Source organism: Platalea leucorodia, assembly GCF_965183815.1.
Source record: "Platalea leucorodia genome assembly, chromosome: Z".
In the NCBI taxonomy this organism is placed as follows: Eukaryota; Metazoa; Chordata; class Aves; order Pelecaniformes; family Threskiornithidae; genus Platalea; species Platalea leucorodia.
The window spans coordinates 54,861,007-54,883,244 of record NC_138858.1 but is presented as its reverse complement, the minus strand read 5'-3'; the positions used below and the strand labels follow the sequence as shown (position 1 = coordinate 54,883,244).

At 47.0% G+C, this 22,238-nt stretch overlaps 1 protein-coding gene across 7 annotated transcripts in view; it reads right to left on the bottom strand.

Moving 5' to 3' along the window:
• ABCA1 (ATP binding cassette subfamily A member 1) overlaps window positions 1-22,238 on the bottom strand; it is a 99,812-nt gene that overhangs the window by 4,703 nt on the left and 72,871 nt on the right. For 6 of the 7 annotated variants that reach the window (XM_082336638.1, XM_082336635.1, XM_082336636.1 and 3 more), the window contains 31 exons: window positions 21,978-22,199; window positions 21,159-21,363; window positions 20,491-20,604; window positions 19,842-20,013; window positions 19,161-19,292; window positions 18,492-18,631; window positions 17,320-17,457; window positions 16,555-16,775; window positions 16,015-16,087; window positions 15,273-15,475; window positions 14,158-14,206; window positions 13,128-13,241; window positions 12,634-12,785; window positions 12,043-12,167; window positions 11,544-11,642; window positions 10,157-10,346; window positions 9,911-10,005; window positions 9,470-9,502; window positions 8,800-8,905; window positions 8,020-8,094; window positions 7,435-7,604; window positions 6,334-6,511; window positions 5,667-5,782; window positions 5,434-5,578; window positions 4,057-4,180; window positions 3,299-3,428; window positions 3,045-3,165; window positions 2,793-2,855; window positions 2,211-2,317; window positions 1,639-1,780; window positions 210-344 (listed from right to left, as the gene is read on the bottom strand). In XM_082336638.1, coding sequence (XP_082192764.1) covers window positions 210-344; window positions 1,639-1,780; window positions 2,211-2,317; window positions 2,793-2,855; window positions 3,045-3,165; window positions 3,299-3,428; window positions 4,057-4,180; window positions 5,434-5,578; window positions 5,667-5,782; window positions 6,334-6,511; window positions 7,435-7,604; window positions 8,020-8,094; window positions 8,800-8,905; window positions 9,470-9,502; window positions 9,911-10,005; window positions 10,157-10,346; window positions 11,544-11,642; window positions 12,043-12,167; window positions 12,634-12,785; window positions 13,128-13,241; window positions 14,158-14,206; window positions 15,273-15,475; window positions 16,015-16,087; window positions 16,555-16,775; window positions 17,320-17,457; window positions 18,492-18,631; window positions 19,161-19,292; window positions 19,842-20,013; window positions 20,491-20,604; window positions 21,159-21,363; window positions 21,978-22,199 — 4,089 coding nt within the window. The remainder of the gene's footprint in view (window positions 1-209; window positions 345-1,638; window positions 1,781-2,210; window positions 2,318-2,792; window positions 2,856-3,044; window positions 3,166-3,298; window positions 3,429-4,056; window positions 4,181-5,433; window positions 5,579-5,666; window positions 5,783-6,333; window positions 6,512-7,434; window positions 7,605-8,019; window positions 8,095-8,799; window positions 8,906-9,469; window positions 9,503-9,910; window positions 10,006-10,156; window positions 10,347-11,543; window positions 11,643-12,042; window positions 12,168-12,633; window positions 12,786-13,127; window positions 13,242-14,157; window positions 14,207-15,272; window positions 15,476-16,014; window positions 16,088-16,554; window positions 16,776-17,319; window positions 17,458-18,491; window positions 18,632-19,160; window positions 19,293-19,841; window positions 20,014-20,490; window positions 20,605-21,158; window positions 21,364-21,977; window positions 22,200-22,238) is intronic. The other variant, XM_082336639.1, reaches the window with a different exon arrangement.

Below are 22,238 nucleotides of genomic sequence, written 5' to 3'. Positions count from 1 at the left end.
GACTTTTCAGAAATAGAAGCCTGGAGGCACATTATACCTTGGACCTACATTTAAATAGGGAATTTTTATTTCTATGTGCTCTTTGCTCACATTTAAGTGACTAATGATGTATTTAAACACTAGTTGGCCATGAAATACCTAGTCTTTGTTTGAACCTGATTTGTCTGTTTTCCAAGGAAAACATTAATGAGCAAAGGTTGCAGACTCACCAGGAACACCACAGGTGGCCCTCCAATGAGGGCAATGGCTGTGGAGAGCTTGCGCCTGTTCCCTCCACTGTAATTCCCAGCATATTTTTCTCCATATTTCACAAGGCCCAGTTTCCGAATTGCCCACTCGCCAACCTGCAAAAGAGAGCACAACACCATCTTGACTAAAGCGCAGGAACACCTACACAATGAGATTTTCCTTGTAAGTTTTGGCTTTAAAAATGTTTTTGAGAAGGGCCACTCCTCTGAGGATCTAATCTGGCATGGATGTGGGTTTTGAAACACCCTATTCACCTCTAGATCAGGATATATGCAATCCTGCCCCTGGGAGGCCAGAAAACCAAATGGCTGCAGCTTATTGGCCAGTGAGCATGAGTTCAACATCAGCTGAGCCATGTTAACCACCGGTGCAGTGCTCTTTGCAGCACCAGCTTTAGCTAGCTTTGCAGTTGCTGTGGGCTTGCAGCAGGGACACGGTCACTACTGACACACAGCAATCCCACCTGGGTGCATCTTAGCCCTTCAGACAGATGGGGAGGATCTGGTTTGTTATTCAGGAGTATTACTACTGGTGCCAATAGGCAGGCATTGTTGCCCTGAGGACTAAAAAACACTGGGGGGGAAGAGATGCAGCTGCCACTCGGATCATACCCAAAACTGGGTCCCTTTTTATATGGGGCTGGTGGGAACATCACACAGAGGAACTCGCCAGAAATCTTTGAAGGAGCTTGCAGTTTTCACCCATTGTCACTACTCTCAAAGAGGGATTCAACCTACCTGGACATACCCTAGGCACCAGATCTGGCCCTATCCAAAGCAATGGGTACAGACATCATCTTCCTACCTACAGCAGTTCCTGTTCTGCAGCACCCAGGACACGTACAGTGAAAACTGCTGTTAACTCAAGGAAACAGCACTGAGAAGGGTGCTGTATAGTACTGGGCAGGTGTCATTAATTGCCCAAAGACTGTTAGTGTATCCCCATGTCTGAATGCTGAAATAGCAGCACTTTAATGATGCAGTGTGATCAGTTGGAAAGATGTAACAGCCAGCATGAGGCTTCTGTTAAGCTGCAGAGTGCTTGCTCCCTGGGACTTTGAAGAATTAACTCTTGACAGCAGGTGAGGTTCTGCATGACCTGCAGCTCCACATCCCTTAAACTCTTAAAGGAAAGAAGTAATTCAGTGGAGACGTGCATCCACTATGAGAATGCAGGACCCAAACTATCTGCCCTTCCATTTAGTACACCTTGCTAGGCAGCACTGAAAAACCACAGCACCTTTGGTTTGCCCTGGAAGAAAAAGGGGGCAGATTTCACCATACAGTATCTTCAGCAGTTTCACATCATGGCATTGCATGTATTGCAGGGACGGTGCATGCAAGCAGAAACAGTTGGTCACTGGGGTGGGTCCTATGGTATTTTGTTTACCTTGCAGACTTCTTTCTCTGGAACACCTCTCAGGAGTGCGAAGAACTCCAAGTGCTCTCGCCCTGTCAGCAGTTCATTAACAGCATCAAACTGTGGGCAGTAGCCCATGTTCTGATGGACTTCTTGGATGTTGGACAAGATACTGTAAAAGAAAAAACTCTTTGTTAGGATTTCACAAGTACACGCTGCTATTTTAGTTGTTAAAAGGAGGAAAGTGAAACAGTGGTTTTGGAATAACTGAACTAACAAACATACAGGATCCTAGAAGTCCATCTTGGCCAAATTCTTTTTTCTCTCTCCCGATCCTCCCCTTTTTTTTTTAAATATGACATTTAAACATGAGAGGGCAGGTATTCAGAAGCAACTACCAGACTAAATCAATTTTCCTAAGCTGCTGAAGTACTTTACCAGACTCAGCAAAGGGCTGAAACAGATGCCAGGAGTTGAAAAAGGGAAAAATGGGGCAGAGTTTAGACTTGCTGGAAGTGGAACAAAGGCTGTGAAAGCTGGAGGAGAGAGCAGCAAAGGACCTGCTTTGACACAAAGCAGAGGAAAGATGCATGGTCTTTCACCTGTTTCCTTTGAGGAAAGCTTCTCCTCCTGTCACATCTGTATCACCAGTTAGCATCTTAAAAGTGGATGACTTGCCAGCACCATTTACTCCCAGGAGTCCAAAGCACTGGGGATACAAAAGAGCAGATGAGCACAGTGTGTCTGAGAACAGGATTCAGCTGCATCATTTCCAGCACTGACAAGGTGGGAGGGAGCAAATTTGACCCTCAGGACAGCTGGAGGGAGTCTTCAGTGCATTTTCAGTAAAAAAACCCAAAACTTCTGGACTTTCATTTTAAGTACAAATCTTTAGGCTGGGAAAATGAACGAACTGTGGTGTCACCTTGGTGCAGTGCCACCATGGTGTATCTGTGCCAAACCTTGGAGGGTACCAGAGTTTGGCCTCTGGTCCCAGACACTGAGAGTTCAGTATCTTCTTCAAAGGTGGAGAGAGACAGAATCAGAAACTGCTTCAACTTCCAGGCAATTTCCTTTGATGTAATTTGAACATCATCTGTTTCTGATTTTACCCTACCCTTTGCTGTCTGTTGCTCTTAATACTGCAGTGATAGCAAAGCAATGAATTTGACAGATAAGCTTACTTCTCCAGGGGGTATTCCAACACAGATCCTATCAACCGCTGGCTTCCGCTTCATTCTGTAAATCTGAAACCAAAAGAAAAAGAATGAGAAGGACAATATCAAAGAGAATTATAATTAGAACTATAATTATACATATTCAACACTCCAAACACCCTCCAGTTTTGAGCCCATTAAATTCCTCTGAATGAGGCTTCTGGTGAACTACATGGTGTTGCACCAACAAGTATTAGGAATGCAGAAGTTTTCTGTCACCTTGGTCAGCTCCCTGATTTCCAAGATGTCACTCTGTCCTCCTCCGCTAATTATCCTCTGTCTCTCTCTGGATACATCCTCATCTTCATCATTCACAGGAGGCAGCTTGGCGTAGACAGGCCTGGAGAGGGCAATGTGATAAAGCCTTAGCAGAAGATGACAGGGCCTCCATAATTAATGTTCTCCCCACTTAATAGGGGACACCAATGAAAACTTCACCTGCCTGCAGCAGTGAAGTGGAGCAGACAACCTACCTGGGTTTAATGAAGAACCTGTACTGGATGAGCACTGTGATGAGGAAGAAGACAACGCCCTCTACTGCCATAGCAAAGAGGTTCCTTCCAACCAGGTCCCACGACAGAGGGGACACGAAACGATTTTCTCCTGCCAAGATGAGATTAAGAGCATAGTCACCTTTCCAGAGCAACGGGAGGGGGCTAGCACTTCTTCCTGCAGAGCTCACCAAGCTGGGCACTGGGGCAACTGGAGAGCAGCCAGTGGGAGGAGGGAAGAGATAGACTACACAAGGGGCCAGTTCTGGCTGCATGCACATTTCTTACTGTAGTAAAGCTGGGACTTGGGCCCAGAAAATTCAGTCTGCCAAAGAAGAGCTGGCCCACCTTCCCGAAAGGTTAGTGAAGCACAGAAAGACTGTGACTCAGACCTGGCATCTGCATCCCAGAAAAAAAATATCCAGCTTTCCAGAATCTCAGCCACTCCTTACACTTGGCCTAATGATCCTCTCCATACAGTTGGCTTTATGCATTTTTATTTAATGCCCCTAATAACTCAAAACTCTGGGGATCTATCTGCCAGGCCCCCTTCAGTCCTTCTAACAACCTAAAAGAGGACAGCTGTGGAGACTTGCCAGCTTTGATCAGATCTGTGCTGCAAATCATGCACTTCCAGTTCCTGAAAAGTTACGAGGAGGAAAAGGTGCTCATCCAGAGCAGACCTGGGCTTTCCCTGTTCAGTTCAGGCCACTGTCCCTGTGATAGACAATTTCACTTACCAAACCTCTCCAGAGCATCAGCCATCGCCTGGTTTTTCACCATGTCAATGAGTCCCCGCCCCAGGCAGAAGTGGGGGAAGATGAGGAAGACAGACTTCAGGATGTCATTGATGTTGTTCAGCTTCTATTAAGACAAAATCAAGTGCCAGTGAGCCATCTGAGCAGAAAGCAGCTACCACCTACCAAGTGTGACCCATGTTGTGACTGACCCCTCATTCCCCCAACACTACAGCTGCACAAAAACTCAAGCATTAGAAATGCTCTCCCAATATCCAGTGCCATGGCTTCTCCAGGCAGTCAGTGTTGTTGCATTGCTCAAGATGCTATTAATACAAGCAAACTGCACTGAAGGAGAGATTCCTCCAAATGCTCACAGCCTAAAAGGCAGTGTCTGCAAACGATAACGTACAGAAAGGCTACAGGTTGATGAGACAGGAAAGTTGTGCTTGCACAGACTGGTTATCTCAGGCTGTGGGTAGCACCTCTCTATTACATATTAGAGGCTCTAATCCTTTTCCTTTTTTGTCCTCCAGTTGGCTTAGCCCACAGGTTGGACTGAAAGCAGCCTGAGGAGAGGTTTCTGTTCTGCCAGGCCCTTATCTTCAAGCATGTACATGTTTTTACCAAGCTAAACCAGGCCTTGTAACAAAAGGGACCATCATCAAGGACTGTCTCCTCATGCCCACAGGCAGTGGTACAATCAACACGTAACTCCCACAAGATCTCCTCAACCTTGTCCCACAAGAAACACTTCACACCAGTATGGGTCAAACGGGGCCTGCTAAGACATCGTGTTGCATACAGGCATGAGAAGAACTTGCACCTTCCCCAGCAGACATCTGGCTTTGGAAAAACTGAAGTGAGGTGCCTAAGTTCCCAATACAGTTAGAGAGGTATCCACCTCAGGAGGAAAAACTGAGGGCAACTAAACGCTTGATTGCTTGAAATGGCCTGTAGTAGACAGAAACTGCCCCTTATGAAGAACATACAGAAAAATCTGTTTGAACGTAAGAAAATATTTTTTTTTGTACCCTAAGGGTGACTGACAACTGGAAGAGGTTGCCCAGAGAGACTGTGGAGTCTCCATCCCTGGAAATGTTCAAAACCTGATGGCCCTGAGTAACCTGCTCTAGCTAACCCTGCTCAGACTAGACAATCTCAGGAGGTCCCCTTCCCACCTTAACTATTCTGTGAACATTGCTGAAGTGGGCTTTAACCCATTTCTGTCAGAACCTGTGTTTAAACCGCTGCAGTAGCTAATGGGTACAGGCCAGGGGCTAGCCTTTCTGGAGAACTGGCTGCTAAAGGCAACATGGCACCAACATGGAATTAGATCATAGCAGCACAAGACAGTGAGGAGCTTCTGGGGAAACATACGTTGCTGGTGAAGAGCTCCAGGACAAAGGTGGCCACACTACCATTGATGCCAATGAAGAGGTTCACGCTGGTCAGCACAACATATGCTGTGCTCGGAATTTTGAACACGAAGGAGGCTGGATACATGAGAGGGGTGATGGACCACCTGGCAAGAAGAAAGGCAGCAACATCAGGTAAGCACCTTCCGAGTCTAAGAGCCTTCCCAGTCATCCTTCTGATGAGAAATCCCTTACCCATAGAGAAACAGAAGGAGAGCCAGCACAGGCAAGTTGGAGGAGGATACATAGGACTTCTGCTGGAAGCAGATGAAGATGATGATGACTAGCGTGGCTGGAACAATGTAGTTGCACTGGAAGGTGAAAAATATGGCTTTAGATTTGTTTCCAGATGACAAAAAAATGGAAGGTGTCTTTCTGCTCTGAACCAATGGTTTTCAACATTTTTCAGTGTTCCCAAAGCCATCTCCAATGGGAGACTCTTTGTAGTTCACACATGTGACACTCCTATGTAGCACACATGGATTTACATTTCTTGGTCCTTCCAGAAGCAGTCAATAGACTCTCAGAGGTTCTGGACACCACAGGTTGAAAAAACCTGCTTTGAATAGAGCAGAACAAGTGGCTACACAAGCAAACATTCTGGGGCAGGTATTTTAAAGTGACATAATAAATGCTGCTGATTGAGCTTATGGTTGCCCCCCCATCCTCTGTTCAGTGTTCCTTGTTCCACTGAGATAAACCACTGCCCCAAGAGAGCAAACACAGCAGTCATAGCGACAAGCCGTAATTCACTGAATTAATGTGGTGTCCAATGGCCCCAACTGCACTTTGCACTTCAGTGCAACAGACACCCTGCAAACACAGAATGAAGGACAGTTTAGCATAGTCACAAAGCCCTTACCATATCCCAGACAAAGTTGGCCAGCCAGTAGATCACAGGCTTCACACCACTGATGAACTGCAAGTGTTTAGCCTTGCTGACACGTTCCTGGATAAGGAAGACCACAAAGCTGGCAGGAACAAAGGACATGGCAAAGATCACACAGATGGAGACTAGGACATCCACGGAGGTGGTCATCCTGGACAAAAAAAAGAAGAAAGCGAAGTGTTTGTATGCTGGTGCTGGCTCCTTTGAGATGAAATGAGGCAGCTCATGCAGGACAGTGCAGAAACAGTTTCTCCTTCTGCTGTCCTTGTTTTGCAGGGTGAAGGATGACCACATCAGGCTGTCTTAACTGCACAGTTTTTCTCCAGCCATATAACAAAGGGAACACATGCAGCCTGCTGGCATCTCAAGGACAGCACCACAACCTGGAGATTGGCTCCTAACTTCAGCACAAGAGACTGCTTTCTATCTTCCTTATCACCACCACTTTGCTTCTCACTTAATGCACTTCTTGGGGTTGTTAGGGGTTTGTCCTTTTTTTGTGTTGTTTTAAGGTCCAGAGGTATCTGACTGTCATCTGCCACCGCTCCAAGATTTGAAGGATGTATCTGCAGACAGCTTATGAGTCCTGACTCTGGCTGTGATAGTAGTGGACTAGTCAGTGCCTCAGTGGAGTAAGCCCTGTGCATTACTGTGTGCCCCCCAGGTTGAGACAGTGGGCAAAACTGAACAGGATCCATCAATGGTTCCTAGTCAAATGGTGGCACCTTGGGACAAAAGAATGACCATATTCATGGAGAGCTGCCTTTCTGGATATGGCTGAGAGGAATTTCCCAAGTGGCAGAAGGTCTGAAGATTACACTGCTTCTTAGAAACAGCAGCTTCCAGGGACTCAGAGACACAGAAAGCCTGCACTGCAGTGCTGTTCAACAGCAAGTGCTTGCCAGCACATGTTGCCACCTGCCCAGACCACAGAAAATAAGGCCAGCATGTTAGAGCCTAAATGCCACAGGCTACTGAGTATCCACCAGTGAGGCTAACACCTCCAATGTTGCCTGTTTCCAGTAATTAACAGCTGATGAGCCCAAACCCATCCACATTCACGTCAGGACTTACAGAGCCACTTCAGAGAGCTGTTGCTTGGTGAGGTTGAGTGGGTGATTGAAGGCAGTGATCCCATAAGCACTAGGGTTTTTGCCCTGCTGCAGGTTGGCCCGAAGGATGGCATTGTTGATCACGTTCAGGAAGGAGGCAATGGCATGCCAGCCCTTGTTGTTGAACCACACCTGCAAGAGATCACATCAGCATCAGAAAGGCACCAGGTACCCCAGCAACCTAACAGGCTCCTGAGCCCTACAGAACATCCCTTCCTCTATTGAGGACATGTAATTTCTTTCCACATCCTTCCAGCTAGTTTGCTCAGGGATAGAACATACAGTTTGATCAATAACCACAAGAGGCTGCTGGAAGCTAGCACTGATCCAGCACTGAACTCTTTCTGGGCCTTAGGCCTAGACTCCAAGGGAGAAACAGATTTTGGGGAAACCCACACAAGAATACATTGCTCCACTAGCAAATACAGAGAGCTCTGGTCTGCACAGTTGTCCAAGGCAAACTGCTGGGAATTTGCCAACCAAAAATAACTCCAGGTTACCAGAGCTTCAAAATAGCAGGCACAGCAATGAGGATTGGTTCATTTACCTTCACGTTGTTCTTTGTATCCAGGCCTTTCATGAAACTTGACAAGCTGTTGAGAAACCGATCTCCAGAACTCCCCTGCAAACAGTAAAGAGACATTTACTTCCCCTCTGAGAATACCTTTATTCATGTCGTGGAGTCTAGCAGGGGTCACACTACATTCTTCACAGCTCTGACAGTTTTCTTTCCCTTCTGCAGCCTGCATCGACCAAGCTGGTGGTTGTAAGAAGGCTGAGAAACTGCAGCTTTCCTCCTCCCTTTCTTTTCTGCAGTCCCACCAGTAAGAAAGGTCAGCCTTAGGCCTGCTTTCTTCCCAGCAATAAGTATTAACCAGGGTTGCAGGCAACCTTCAGAGACATTGCAGCCCACAGGCAGTCTCAGAAGAAAGCAGTGGCCCAAATTCTCTTCTGAACCATGGCAGACTCAGCACAGGAGGGCTCAACTGAGGTTTTGAAAGAGATGGCAACCACTTGTTAATTCCCTGAGACAGCCCGCCCTGTCCTGTCACAAAACACTCAGAGGTGTCTGTAATCCCCACTGGCTTGCAACTGGTGTTGGGCAGAACCCACACCAGCAATGTGGCCTGCGTAAGCCTCAGCTGAGCTTGTCCCCAGGCCTTCTGTTGCTCCCAGACACCAGCCTGGGAGACCCCAGCTCAGAGGCAATGCGGAGAAGCCACTGGACACAGCTAACATACACATGCTTTATGGCTTCCAAGTCATCTTCCAAGTAGCAGGACTCTGACATTAGCACATCCTGGGTTTATGGGGGACAGCTGCTCACCTGTGTTAGCTCCAAGATTTTCTTCACCTGTTTAATGGCATCAGTGACTTCATGGCTTGGAGGAAGCATGAGGGAACTGCTGGCTCCCAAGGAAAAGCCGCCATACCTGAAAGTTCAGATAGAAAGTGATGCAAAAACCTGATCTCCAGAAAATGCCACTCCTCCTCCCTCCCCAGATGTCTCCTTTTCCTGCACTATATCCAAGGCAAGTGCCTCCACTTTTACATGAAGGGATGACTTTGATCTTCCTACACTGCTGCTCAGCCATGATGTCTTCTATTCCTTGTTTCTGGGGTTAAACACCCATCTTATGACCACTCGGTGTGCTGTTCTGTTTAACGAACGCAGTTATGCTCTGCTGCCAGTGCAGACAAAGCTGGACATCTCCCTGCTTCCCTTGCTTGGAAGAACAGCACCTCCCAGGATGGAGTACCGGTAGGCTGGTCCCGCAAATCTTTTCAAGCCAATACTGCTCTCTGCATAAGGCAGGCATGCATTCCAGTGATGTGCTCTGGGGTTGTCCCAGTTTATCCTTAAACATGCTCCCTCAACATCTGGCAGTTAAGAGTCATATAAAAAAAACCTGCAAAGTGGGGTGGGTCTATCCTGCTTAATACAGTGCTCAAGGGTTAGTGGACACACACAAGCTAGAGAAAAGGCAGTAACTCACCTGAACTCATTCACCCAGATCTTATTCTTTAAGCTGTAGAGACAGAAAAGAAAGCCAATGTATATTACATGGAACAAGAGAAGAGACAGACCCACCAGAGCTGCAGGCACACGGCCAGGGAAAAGAGTGCAACAGCCTCTCACATCTGGCATATGACCCACCACTCCTCTTCAGTGCAATCCCTAGGGTTGGTTCCCAGACTTTCCCCGTACTCTGCCTACAAGGCTCAGGACACCCCCCTCAGAGCTGCCACAGCATCACTAATAAAGCAGAAACGCCACTTGAGCTGTGGATCAGGACAGTCTGAGGAGCTGAGTGGGTCTGGCCCACTGCTGAAGAGTTTGGGTCGCCCAGGCTCGTTCACGTGATCTGTGCAGCATCCCCCATACAGCAAGCCACATTTGGTGGAGAGGGAAGGTTGAGGGTGTGTTCAACAGCTACCTTTTCCCAATGATCTGCGCGTAGGTCTTCACTAGGTAGTCTGATACATTCCGGCCTGTCAGATTCTGGAGGATGTCAGCAGTGTCTTGCTCGCGCTGGCGTCACCGGGGAGAAAACAGACAAACGCCCATCAGAAAATGTAGCCGCCGAGTCAAACTGCATGCAGTGCTGCACGCAAGAATTGCACCCAGCCACTCTGCTCTCCAGGAGCATCCCTCATCGCAGCACCACTGATCTCCATCCTACCTGTGGGGGTGGCAGCCCACCTGCCCCAGGGGGGCACACAGGCAGCATCTTCTTGATCTTCTCATTGCTGCACTCGCAAGATGGGGAAGGGTTCTCCATGCTCCAGTTGCCTTTCAAAAAGATGTCCAGGACTGAGTCTGGGACTGAAGCGGTGGTCCATTCCCTCTGCCCCATGGTGCAAGGAGTGTTTCTGTGTGTCAGGAAAGAGGCAAGAAAAATGAAGTTTCTAAAACAACTATGATGGCCTTTGCTTACAGTCAATTTAAATAACAGACACCACAGTCCCCAGGAGAGGCAGGCTGTTTTTCAAAGGAGCCTGACCTCACTGAGACAAACAGCTCAGAGCAACAGACCAGGCTCTGCAGGTTCTAACAGATCCCAGTGCCAAAGAGACTGAAGCTGGCCAACACTGAGTAGTGCCGGACACTCCCCTCTTCTCATTCGCTCTGCAGCACGCAAGTGCTTTATTTCAGTCAGTCCCAGCACGCACAGCATCCAGAGTTCAAGGAGTGTCAAGACGACACTTTTAGTCCTATAGTTTAGTTTTAAGCAGTCCAGCAAGGAGCAGGGAGTTGGACTCGATGATCCGTATGGGTCTCTTCCAACTTGAGATACTCTGAGATTCTAAGATCACAACAGACAGTCAATTCTCGGGTGACATTTCTGCCTTTGGGGCACCAGAATACTGTTCTTCCCCAAGGCAGCATCAGTGGGTAGCCTCCTCCCCGTGCCCCATGGGTGGAGTAACCCAGCTCCTGTGTCTGTTTTGCAAGATGCAGCTTACTTTCCACCACTGGCCAGCACACAGGGCCCCTTGCCCATCATCCTGTGAACATGAGCTGCAGTTCTTCCAGGCTAGAGACAAACCATCCCGGACTCTGTATTCCCCTTCTGCACTCACAGCCTGGATCTTCAGTGATTTGCTCAAGGCCACACAGCAAGTCAGTGGCAGAGCTAGGAAACACCACCAGTGCTGTCTGGCTCTCCACTCTTTCTGCTGGTGGTTGTGGGGCTGCTAACCTAGGTTTCTAGTGCAGCTAGAAACAGAGTATTGTGGAATGGGAATAGCTGCAGTCGACAACATACCGCAACATGACTAGGTCCTTTTCCATGTTCAGGAGCAAACAGTAATTTGAAGGAGAGACTACTGTCTCTTTTCCATCTCTGTCAGTAAGGACTTGCACTCAATCCTCACTCTCTCACCACACTGAGGGGCTGGTAACTTTCTAAAAGGTCCCGAGCAGAAAAATTGAATCTATTTGCAACTCTTTTGCCTTAAATCCTGCTCTGGCCGTGCATGACTATCATTCCCTAGAGCCAGCTAAATCTACTGGGTGACCAGAAGCCGGGGCTGGGCTTCCTCTTCCCAGCCCAGAGTTCTACTTACGGGATGGAGTGTCCCTGCATACAGCGTGTCCCAAAACCAGGCTTATTGAGAAGGGCATCCAAAAGCCTCTGAGTGCCTGCATCTTCTGGTGCGTCATTGCTATGGGTACAGCAGAGAAACACTATCAGGTCAGTGGGGTAACAGGCATACAGTAAAAGCAACAGCAGAGCAAGGCTGAGAGAGCCTTGAGAGGTGAAAGAGCTCAGGAAAAGGATATGGGTGGAGATTTCCCTTTGAAGAATGCTTGGCCTAGGAGTTCCTCCTAGGTCTTTCTGCATAGTATTACTAGAGTCACAGCACCATTCAGAAATGGATGTGGCCTTGCCAGTAGTTAAAATTGGCATTTAAAGGTCTAAAAAGAAAATACCAGAACTCTACTAAAATGTGCTTCTGCGCTAAACAAATTTAAACAACCTGGTAAGGAACTCAGTAACTCACGTTTGCAGAGAAGAACAGATTTGTAGGATTTAACACCATTTCTAGGCCACAAGAAACATACCTAATAAAAGTGTACTGCTCATCATACATCCAGGGCTGTAATTCCAGGCTGGGATACTTCCCAAAGGGAGGAACGATCAGGCTGAACATGAGAGCGATACACACAAAGACAGCTGGCAGCACAATCTGAAATTGCAAGGAAAGAGCAAGTCCTTTTTAAAGCAGGTCTTCCCAGAGGCATCAGGAGCTACATGTGAGTTACTTCATGGATCAAAACTTTTTCAAAGCTTCCCAGGAAAGTCTTTGCTATTTACACCAAGGCATTGCTAGACACCAATGAGAGACCTATCCTGGCATTCAATCAGGGCACTCAGTTGGGATGCAGAGGATTCAGCCTCCAAATGCTGCTCTCCAGGCCAAATTTGGATTTGAACCTCAGCTGCATCCTTGCTGTGCAAGAATACTGTAACCACTTGGTTATGATGTAATTCCTTTCATTTGCACAGGCCCCCTTTTGCTCAGATATGCAGCGAAGACCGGTTTTCGTTATCTGTATTCACTTGAGGTTTTCTGTCCACCTTCAACTCTGAATGCAATGCATGGTCCAGAGCTGTCCCTGCTGAGGGACCCTGCACATGGTGGGTGCTCTCACCTGAGCAAAGAAGCCCTTCCGGCTTCTCTTGGCAATAAGCAGCCTCTTCCACAACAGAGCCATGAACTGCTGTTGGGTGAGCTTCCAGCCCTTCATTTGGTAGGATCCTTTCCCATCCATGCCACTGAGAAGGTCTGTCTCTCTGGATTCTGCTAGCAAGAAGAAAAGACCCTCATTCAAAAGCTCACAGAGATGTTCTCTGGGAATTTCTGTGCTGGAGACACAGGGTGACGGCTGGAGCAGCTACTCTAACTCATCAAAAAAAAGAGAGCAGTGAGCAGAAATAGCAATAGACATTCACACGAATGCATTTTCACCCTTATCTCTCTGAGCCTTGATGGGAGGATTGAGCAGGCTATGGATACCACACTGCCCGTTATTCCTGAAGGCAAATAAACCACCACTCCTTTGGCAGTCTCAGCCTTATGATCTGCAGTATTTATAATATGAAAGAGCATCCACAAGAAGAAAATAGGGTTGAGCCCCAGCAATACCTGGATCTATGTCTGAATCATTAGGATCAAATGCATCATCTTCTGTAAATGGACGAAGGCAGCTCTGTCTGTCTCCAAACACGCGCCTGTTCCTTCTGGCTGGCAATGTCCCATCTGAAAATAATAGTTATGATTAGATGAACTGCTTCAGCTAATCTTCAATTAGCCCCAGAAAAACCAAAGCAATATCATTTTCATTTTACATGTCTTCCGTTTGCAAACTGAGGAGCTGATCTGGAGTGATTCCAGTGCAGGTAAAACTAAAACCAAGACTGTCACTCTGCAAGGGTCACATGTTTTATGTGCCATTTTTAATGTGCTGTCCTAGAAGCTTCTTCCAGTGCACTGGATGCTTTTTTTTTTTTTTCATTTAGCCATGGAAACTGCAGGCTGCTCTCACTGTAAGAAAATTCTCATGTAATATGCCTATGACTCCAAGTGCAATTTGCTAGCACTAGTTTATCAGGAAATGCTAGCAGAAGCACTTAGTGCAGCAAGCTGCTCTCAGAAAGAGAAAGTCATTTGGTCTCTACTGCGGTCTGACCGTGTCAAGAGTCTTTCCTATTCCTCAGAGTAGACAATAGTGTCAGTCAAGTAATTCACAATATACTCAAACACTAGAAACTCTCCACTATTACAAAATAAATGTGCTACCACTGAGTCAACAGAAGTTAACAGTATATAAGAGCATGCATTAAGTATACTAAGAACAGCTATCTTAGGTCATTAAAAATATTAGCACAGCAGAGTTCCAGCTCAGTCTGAGAGAGGGCCTGTCACACCTTGGCATGTGTCACTACAGCTGGACATGCTGCCATCCACCTGCCCAAGGCTGGTGAGACCAGGAACACTCCTCATTTGAGATACCCACTAGACTCTTTATTCCCCTGGGAGCTAAGCCCTGCACTGAGATTTTACTCCTGAAATATCTAGGCTTGGTCAGCCTTGTGCTTAAACAGCACAAATACCATACAAAAGGGTACCTTCCCCTGAAGTCCCCTTCAACACTGTAGGAGACAACTACACCCACCTGAGGTTTCTGCATCCACACCGCTATCATCAGCCACTTTCAGGAAGATCTGAAAAGCAATGATAAGTGTCAGTGAAAATTACATGGGGAGCAATATTGTGGGGACTGCTTCAGGAGATGCCATGAGAGAGCACAAGACTGACAGATGCATCACCAGAACAGAGGGTACAGGGTTTATCCCCTGTGTGATGGGGACATGGACTTTGTGGTTTCTCTCCAGCTTCCAGGAGACAGCCTGTAACCACATACCAGTCATTCCTCCTTTCCAATGTCAGTTCTCAATGCATCCCAAACACAACCTCTTTCCTATGTTTCAGGTAAAGACCTAGTTACTACATTTGGGGAATTGCATCCTCCTACTAGTCTGACAGTGCTCACACTTCTGTTCATGCTTGAATAGGCACGTTTGTGGAACTTGTCCCATGGACTCTCCTACACCAGAAAAAAAACATTTTCAAATTGCAGCCAAGGCCTTCACAGCTGTGGGAGGACCAGAAGGCAACATTGGTACGTGACAACACCATGGTTTCAGTTTCCCTTGTCATTATTTTAAAAAAAAAACCAACAAAACCAAACCAAACAAAAAAACCAAACCCCAAGCATTTCACATAAACAGTGGATAAAGTGCATGACACTTCTGTGATAAAAAAAGGGGAGACTTGACAGTTAGAACACAGCCACAACAAACAAACCCTAAAAACGTCCCTGACAAGGGCATATGCCTAAGTGGTTTCTGTAAAGTATGGTTTCTGGTACTGAAAAATCTATGTTTTTCAGTTAAGTGCAGCACAAAGCATCCCTAAAAATACCTCAAAGGTGTTTACACAGTCAAAATTGGCCAAATTGGGGCCAAGCTTCACATAACATCTCCACAAAGCGCAACTGAGTACAAAGGACCTGTCTACACTTGCCTGTACTACAGTTCAGTTTTTAATGCACACTTTTATGAGCACACACTTAAACATGGCAGAAGACAATCCATTTTGGAGAGGAACGCAAAGCTGCCTGTTCCACATAAATGTTTACAGGAAGAGTCAGTACTCTGTCTTGTTCTTATTTCTGCCATGATTCAGTTTGCATAGTTTAAGTCAAAAAAGAATCTTCAGGTGGCTCACCTCCTCCAGAGTGGTTTCAGAGATCCCATAGCTGGAAATGCCAAGATCAGAAAGACGGTCATCAATTTCATGGAACAGCTCCACGAAAGCTCCCTCTTTAGCAGCCTTGTATGGCAAGACATAGGTTAATTCATGGCCAATGTCCTCCACCAGCCTGGCCTCAGGAACATGTTTTGTAATGAGATTTGAAATTGCAGAGACATCTAGAAGAACCAAAAGGAAAAGATGGTGTTCATCTTGTTACTGCTCATTATGTCGAAAGAAAAGCTCAGTCTGAAAAACGTTGCTGGAAGGCAAGGAGGGAAAATGGGACATCTCTGGAAAGCAGCTCATTTCCATGGAAAATCTGGTTTCTTTTTACATTTAGCATAACTTGGATGAAAGCCTGGACCCAAGCCTGGCTATTCTTTTAATTTGCAGAATTTGAGAGAGCTTTTACATGCTACTGGCAGCCCTGCAAGTCATTGATGTACAGTTCACCAGCAAACATTACATATTGCTAACAGGCCTAGCAACTACATAATCCTTGGTTATTAAATCTCAGGACAGCTTGAACCCAAAATGGCTCACAAAAGAAAAACATTCCAATATTTACTGATTTAAAAATACCATCTCTGTGAATTTAATAATTGTCCTAAGACTGTAGCTACACAGGGGCACAAGGTTAAGGCAGTTGTCCAAAGTCAAAGACAGAGCAATGTCAACACTGGGATTGAATCTTACATTCTTTTCCAAGCCTCACCTATTGTAAGTGTGTCACTTTCATGGTCACTGCCAAGGCCAGCATCAGAGCTGCTCTGGGAGACGCTATCGTCCTGGTCACAAAAGAGAAGACAACCATTGTTTCCAGCTGTTTAATCAAAAAGGGGGCCACCAGATGCTACACTCTAGGTAACTCCAGCCAGATGCTGCAACATGCTGGATACTCCACAGAGGAGTCAGAAAGTAATGGTGACATACCACTGCAAAGGGCTGAAATACAAGTAAGAGGTCACAGTTATAGAAGTGTAACAGAAGCGTGCACTTCATCTGTTCTGTATCTCTCCGACCAGCTTTGGACCACCAGCATTGAAAGAAACTATAATGGAGAGGTACATCCCATGCAACAGTTTTAACCAGACGTGATCTGGCATAGTACCTATAAAAGCGAGTAACACTTCTTTTAAAGAGTAAGGGATTTCTCTTTAAGACATTCTACCATGTAAAATCTTAGCCGCTGCTTCCCATAAGCCTAAGATCTCATGAAGGAAGAATGAATATAAGCAGTAAGGGTCAGCTGTACCTTTTTCAGATAGGACACTGTGCTGCTGCTGTTTCGGCAGGAGCTCAGAGAGGAATCCACGTCCTTCTTGACCAGGGTCAAATAATAGCCTGTTCCCAGCTGGTTCTTCAGGAAGAGAGAAGAGCCAACACAGCAGAGCTTGCCATGAGAAATGATGGCAATCCGGTCCCCCAGAATGTCTGCCTCATCCATGTGGTGCGTGGAGAGAATGATAGTGCGGCCTGGAAGAAAGCAAGGGAAGACACTGCTGGTAAGTCAACCATACACATGTTCCCAAGCCAAAGCCACCATCATCTGGATCTTTCCGTGAAGTTGGATGGGAGGTCGATGCCACAAGTCCAGGCTCCTTTGAACGAGGCTAGCAGCATGGAAAAGGTTCACGACTGCTGTCATGGGTTTATTCTCCCCACTTTCTGCAGGCCTTTGTCATGCTCAGCAAAGGCAGGTTAATTTCATGTCAGCAAGGCTGGCTGCACAAAGCAGAGCAGGACGCTGCTGCATACCAAGGGCAAATTTCTGACTTTACCTGCCCTCACAACCCAGTGAGGAACTTTGTTCATGAGCTCTGACATGAACAGGATGAGAAAGGAGGACAGAGGAGAGATCAGAACATCCTTGTCCTGCAGGATCTTTGTTCCTTCCTCAGTGCAGGCAACAATAGATTTGCAAAGACACATTGCTATTTTGGGAACAGTCATGAATCAGATTGATTTTCTTTTGCTTTCCATGACACATTCATTAGGAGTAGAGAAAAAGACCGCATACCTTGTCGATACTTCAGGAGCAATTCCCATATCCCTCTGCGAGAATAAGGATCCACCCCAGCTGTTGGCTCATCCAGAATGACAACCCTGGAGCCACCAACAAAGGCTAAGGCAACTGAGAGCTTCCTCTGCATACCACCTGACAGGCAGAAGAAGAAAGAGGTGTTCAGGCTGAGGCAGAGATGAAGGGAACAGCAATAGCTGCAGCACAGTGGATAACGAGCTCTCCAAGAGAAAGAAGAATTGCATACTGAGAAGACTAAGCACTGCTACTGTTTCAGGCCTTCAGGGTCTCATCATCTTCAGGATGGGGGATAATTCATCTGGATGGCCTTCCCTCAGTGGAGTCCAACTCCTCCTGCTGCAGGAAACCACACCTTGCAAGCCCCTCCATAAGTGAATCATACTATCTCAACATCAGCAGTTGCAAGTCACCAGCTTGGAGGCCTAACCATATCTGAGGATCTGGAGCACAGGTCTCCAGAGCTTGAGCTGCAGAAACAGGTCCCCAGGAGACACCCCTCCTGCAGAAGTGTGCCAAAGGCGGCAGCAAGGAATTATACCACACTCTTCAATACTAAAGCCAACCTGTGGCCATCTGCTCTCCCTTCCAAGTCAAATGTGCAGTCTGTGCTGATAGTTGAGTCAGAAACAAAGGAATTTTGGTCCCTCAACTACCTGGTACAGGTTGATACAGGAATCCTGCTGTTCCTGAACAAAGGGGAAGGACACTCCAGGACACCAACTGAAGAACAGGAGTCAGCATAAGAAATGCACATACAGTTCACAAACAGCAAGGGACTTGGAGATTATGGTCTGAGCCACTCTCAGTTAAACCCATAAAACCCAAACATTTTAGTAAGCATTTGGAGAACACATACCACATGTAGCTGGACTATGTCATGATGGAAACAAGTACAAAATACTCAGAGAAAGTGAGTGACTTGTTGTGGCCATTATATAGCATAAGATAGTGTAAGATTGTTAAGTTTACTAAGATATACTGATTAGGTACTTAATAAATAACTTATTTCCTTAAGTGCTTAATTGTGTGGTAGTCTATATTCAATTGGAGGATCCAACCAAGGTCTGTGATGCAGCCTCTGTGAAACCCAAGAGAGTTTTGCTGGGGCTGAGGAAGCAGCTAAGAAATATAAAAGCAGCTGAACCTACCAGAGAGTTTGCTTGTCCTAGCTTTCAGTTTGTGAGGCAAACCAACATCCATTGCCATCTGCTCCATCTCCTCTTTCACCTTCTTTTCTGGCAGCCCTTTGAGACGAGCGTAGAACCAGATGTGCTCCTCCACAGTCAGCCTAGGGAACAGGAGCAGGCTCAGGGCACAGCTGAGAGCACCATGCTGGGATTCATCCCTTGCATTAGCATTACAGGAAGCATGTTGGTTTGCTTGAGTAAACATCTTTTAAAGCTGAGGTTTCAGGAAGGAGCTACAGACTGGGTGTGCTCAGCTTGGGCTTGATTTCAGGGTGTGGCTATTCAGCACCGATGTAAATAATCCTCCTCTAAGGGTGCTTGACAGAGTACCCCAAACATCCCAAATCACTAGGCACTGGGGAAACATTTGGCCTATTTAAGTTTAATGGAGTAGATTTCTTAAAGAGAGGCGAAAGATGAAAGTGTAGGCTCTTACTGATATTTCACAGGACCGTATGCATGTGCTAATAAACAGAATGTCCTTGTACCAATCTCGCATCACCCCACTGTCCCACACCATGCACACAGATAAAGAAAGGACTGTCCTAGCTGAAAGCACATTACAGTCTCCTAAAGAATGCAAATGCCTGTTGGATAACACCAGCCCTGTGTCTCACAGGTGCTACTCACAAGTCAAACAGCACATTGTGTTGTGGACAGACACCCAGGTTCTGCCTGATGGCGCTGAGCTCAGAGCGGATGTCTTTGCCCAGGATGAAGGCTGTACCCGAGGTTGGGGGGAACAAGCCAGTCAGGATGGACCTGAAGGACAAACACAACAGATAAGCACGTTCTACCACTAGGAAGTGGCTGCTGCACACGCCAGGATGGATGAATGAAGAGTGGGTGGAAGCCCTGGGGAACTCCCACATCGGGAAAGTAGTCTGAGAAACATCTCACTAATAGGTAAAAAAAATCAGCTCCAATGGTTTTAACAGTGATCACAGCACACCCACATGACTCTGGCTGAAGGAAATATTTTTTTTTTCCTCTAAAAGCTTCTCATCCTTTCAGTCCCAACTCGTTTCCTTACATTGGTAAGTTAGAATCACAAATGTCATTACTAAAAAATGCTGCCAGCAGATTCATTCGGCACAGCCTCAACCTGAACTACCTCCAGTTTCAGTCCCCTGTATTTGTGCATCTTCTGAGGCAGCTGCACAACTTCAGAGCTTCACTGAAATCAGCGGAGCACCCTAGTCTGCACCAGCTTGCACACTGCAGTTGTACAGCTCTCTCTACCATGTTGATAGGAACTGCAGTATTCAGAGTGACTTCTCTCACTGTCTTAAAGCACTATTTTGTTCTTACATGGTAGTGGTTTTCCCTGCTCCATTATGTCCCAGAAAGGAAGTGATTTGTCCTTCATAGAAGTTCAGTGTGAGACCATCTACAGCAACTTTCTTGCCATCACGATAAACCTTGACCAGGTTCTGGATGGAAACGCCAAGGCTCAGATGCATAGGCTCTTCCTCCTTGCAGACTGGAAGAAAACAGAGCAAAGTAGAGAGAGATATGATAGGTTTTAACAGCAGCTGTGGGGGAGTTATAACAAACATCCCATTCCCCCAAGTGTGTGGAGATGCAAGGAGAAATGCGCTATATGAAGAACGGACCACATTTCTTCATCAGGGACAGGAACCTTCCACAGAAGTTGTCCTTCAGCTCTTTTCTCTCTACTGGGCTCATCTGGGAGTTGGAGATCTCTAGTGTCACCACGGTCAGCAAAAAAGGGAGGAATTCTCAACTCCATGAGGCTGGAGTACCCACCTGCACTCAAGCAGGCAAAATACCTTGGGTTTATCTGGATACACCCACCTGATCAGCATACCCAAACTATGATAACAAAGGGATGACCAATTTCACCTTAGCCATGCCAGTCCTGCTGTCCTCGGACTCTCCTTTCAAGAAGGCAGACCGTAACACTTCCCTGCAGAAAGGCTCTGTGCCCAGCACTTACCTTCCGAAGGCCCTTTCTGGTCAGGATGAGGGTGCTGCCTGTCCTGTGGTTCCTCGCCAAACCAATAGGACTTTGTGAAAGGAAAGTACCAGGGCCTGGGAATCCCGTACTGGCCTAAAGAGAAAAACATTACATGAGCCTGACTGCATCTGTCCCTTTTCTCATATTACCTTTCAGGACAAGGAGGGAAGTACTCCACCCCCAGCAAGCCTCTAGGTTAGGCAGGACTAAGAAAAGAGCTTTCTTGATGAAGACACTGCCAGACTTTGTGGGGTAAGAGACATCTTTTTCCCCAAACTTTGCTTTAGGATTAAAAGCCAAGTGCTGGAAGGTGCTAAGCAGCCACATGTGGTGCTGATACTCTCAAGTCCTCCCCTGCAGCAGGGTCTGTGGACTTAGCATTTCAGAAAAGGGAACAGCTGAAGTGCAGCAAAGCTTCTGGGACTAGCTCAGCCATCGCCACAATGGGGCACAGCCTCTGTGCTGGGCAACAGTCACTGCTATTAGCAGCAACAACCTGACTGTGATGCTGGTCTGTCGTTTTCCTCCACGACCTTTCTGCAGCTCTGCTTAAAAATGGGCCCAATTTGCACCTTGGCAAATGAGCAGGGTGAAAGGATCCATTTAAAAGCGTGAAGACATGATCCTCCCTCAGAAGCAGACCTCACCTGGGAAGACGGACTCAATGTACCAGGTCATGACCCCATATAGGAAGGTGTCAAACAACATCATGACGGCAGATGTGGTGATGCTAAAGCCATCTTCTTCCAACGGGCTCTCAAAGAAGTTGTCCCACTGAACACCAACTCCCTGCTCCTCAAAGAGTGCAAAGTACTCACAACCAAAGCCAAAGGCTACTGGAGACAGCAGGCTCTGCAAATGGGAGGCATGAACATGCATTCAGTGTTTCACAACTGCTCTCCAACTGGGCAGCTCAGCTCTAGCACAAGGCTTACAGACATGGTCCGGAAGCCTTATAGGAAAAGTCAAAGGTGCAAGGAGCATGACCGTATTTGCAGAGAGGGAGTGGCAGACTCAGTCTTGGTTCCAACAAGCAAGCAAGGCCTGAAGTCTCTGCTGGACCACCACCCAGAATTGTTTGTTTCCCCGTTTTCTTTTCTTTACTCTTTGGACTCTTATGTGAGGGAAGAGATCGCTAACAGCCACCCTCTGCAGACTGGTAAGAAGTACTGTGCAGAGGAAAGGCAGCTGGTTCCCTCAGCCTGCATATCTGGTGGTACAGCATCACAGCGTACAGAGACCAAGGCAGCTGAGTCTGGCTGAATTACTTCTAGTACCAAAGCCAACAAAACCCTCCCAGCAGCTCCCAGCAGGGTCAGTTAAACTCTTCACCAAGCCCAGCCTGATAGGCTCTTACACTGGGAAATTATCCTCCCGTTGCCACCTCCCTCCCTTCTTAGCTAGAGAGCTGTTGAGTGCCATACTGGTGGAGGTCCAGTACCCAGGACAGTTTCCTCAAGACTCACCACAAAGATCTTGAGTGAGAAGCTGACGTAGTCCTGCCAGGCAACACACAGCACATAAGGTAGGTACAGTGTGAAATAGACAATGCCCCCGCAGGCAGTTGCCAGGTTGGCCCTGGAGAACACGGTGCTGATGAGGAAGCACTGGAGGATGGTCACGACACCGAAGATTGAGAGGAAAACAAACACCACGCTAGGGTCGCTGTAAGGCAGCAGGTTCCCCATCTGGCAGGAAAACAACAGGTGCATCAGGCTTTGAAAGGG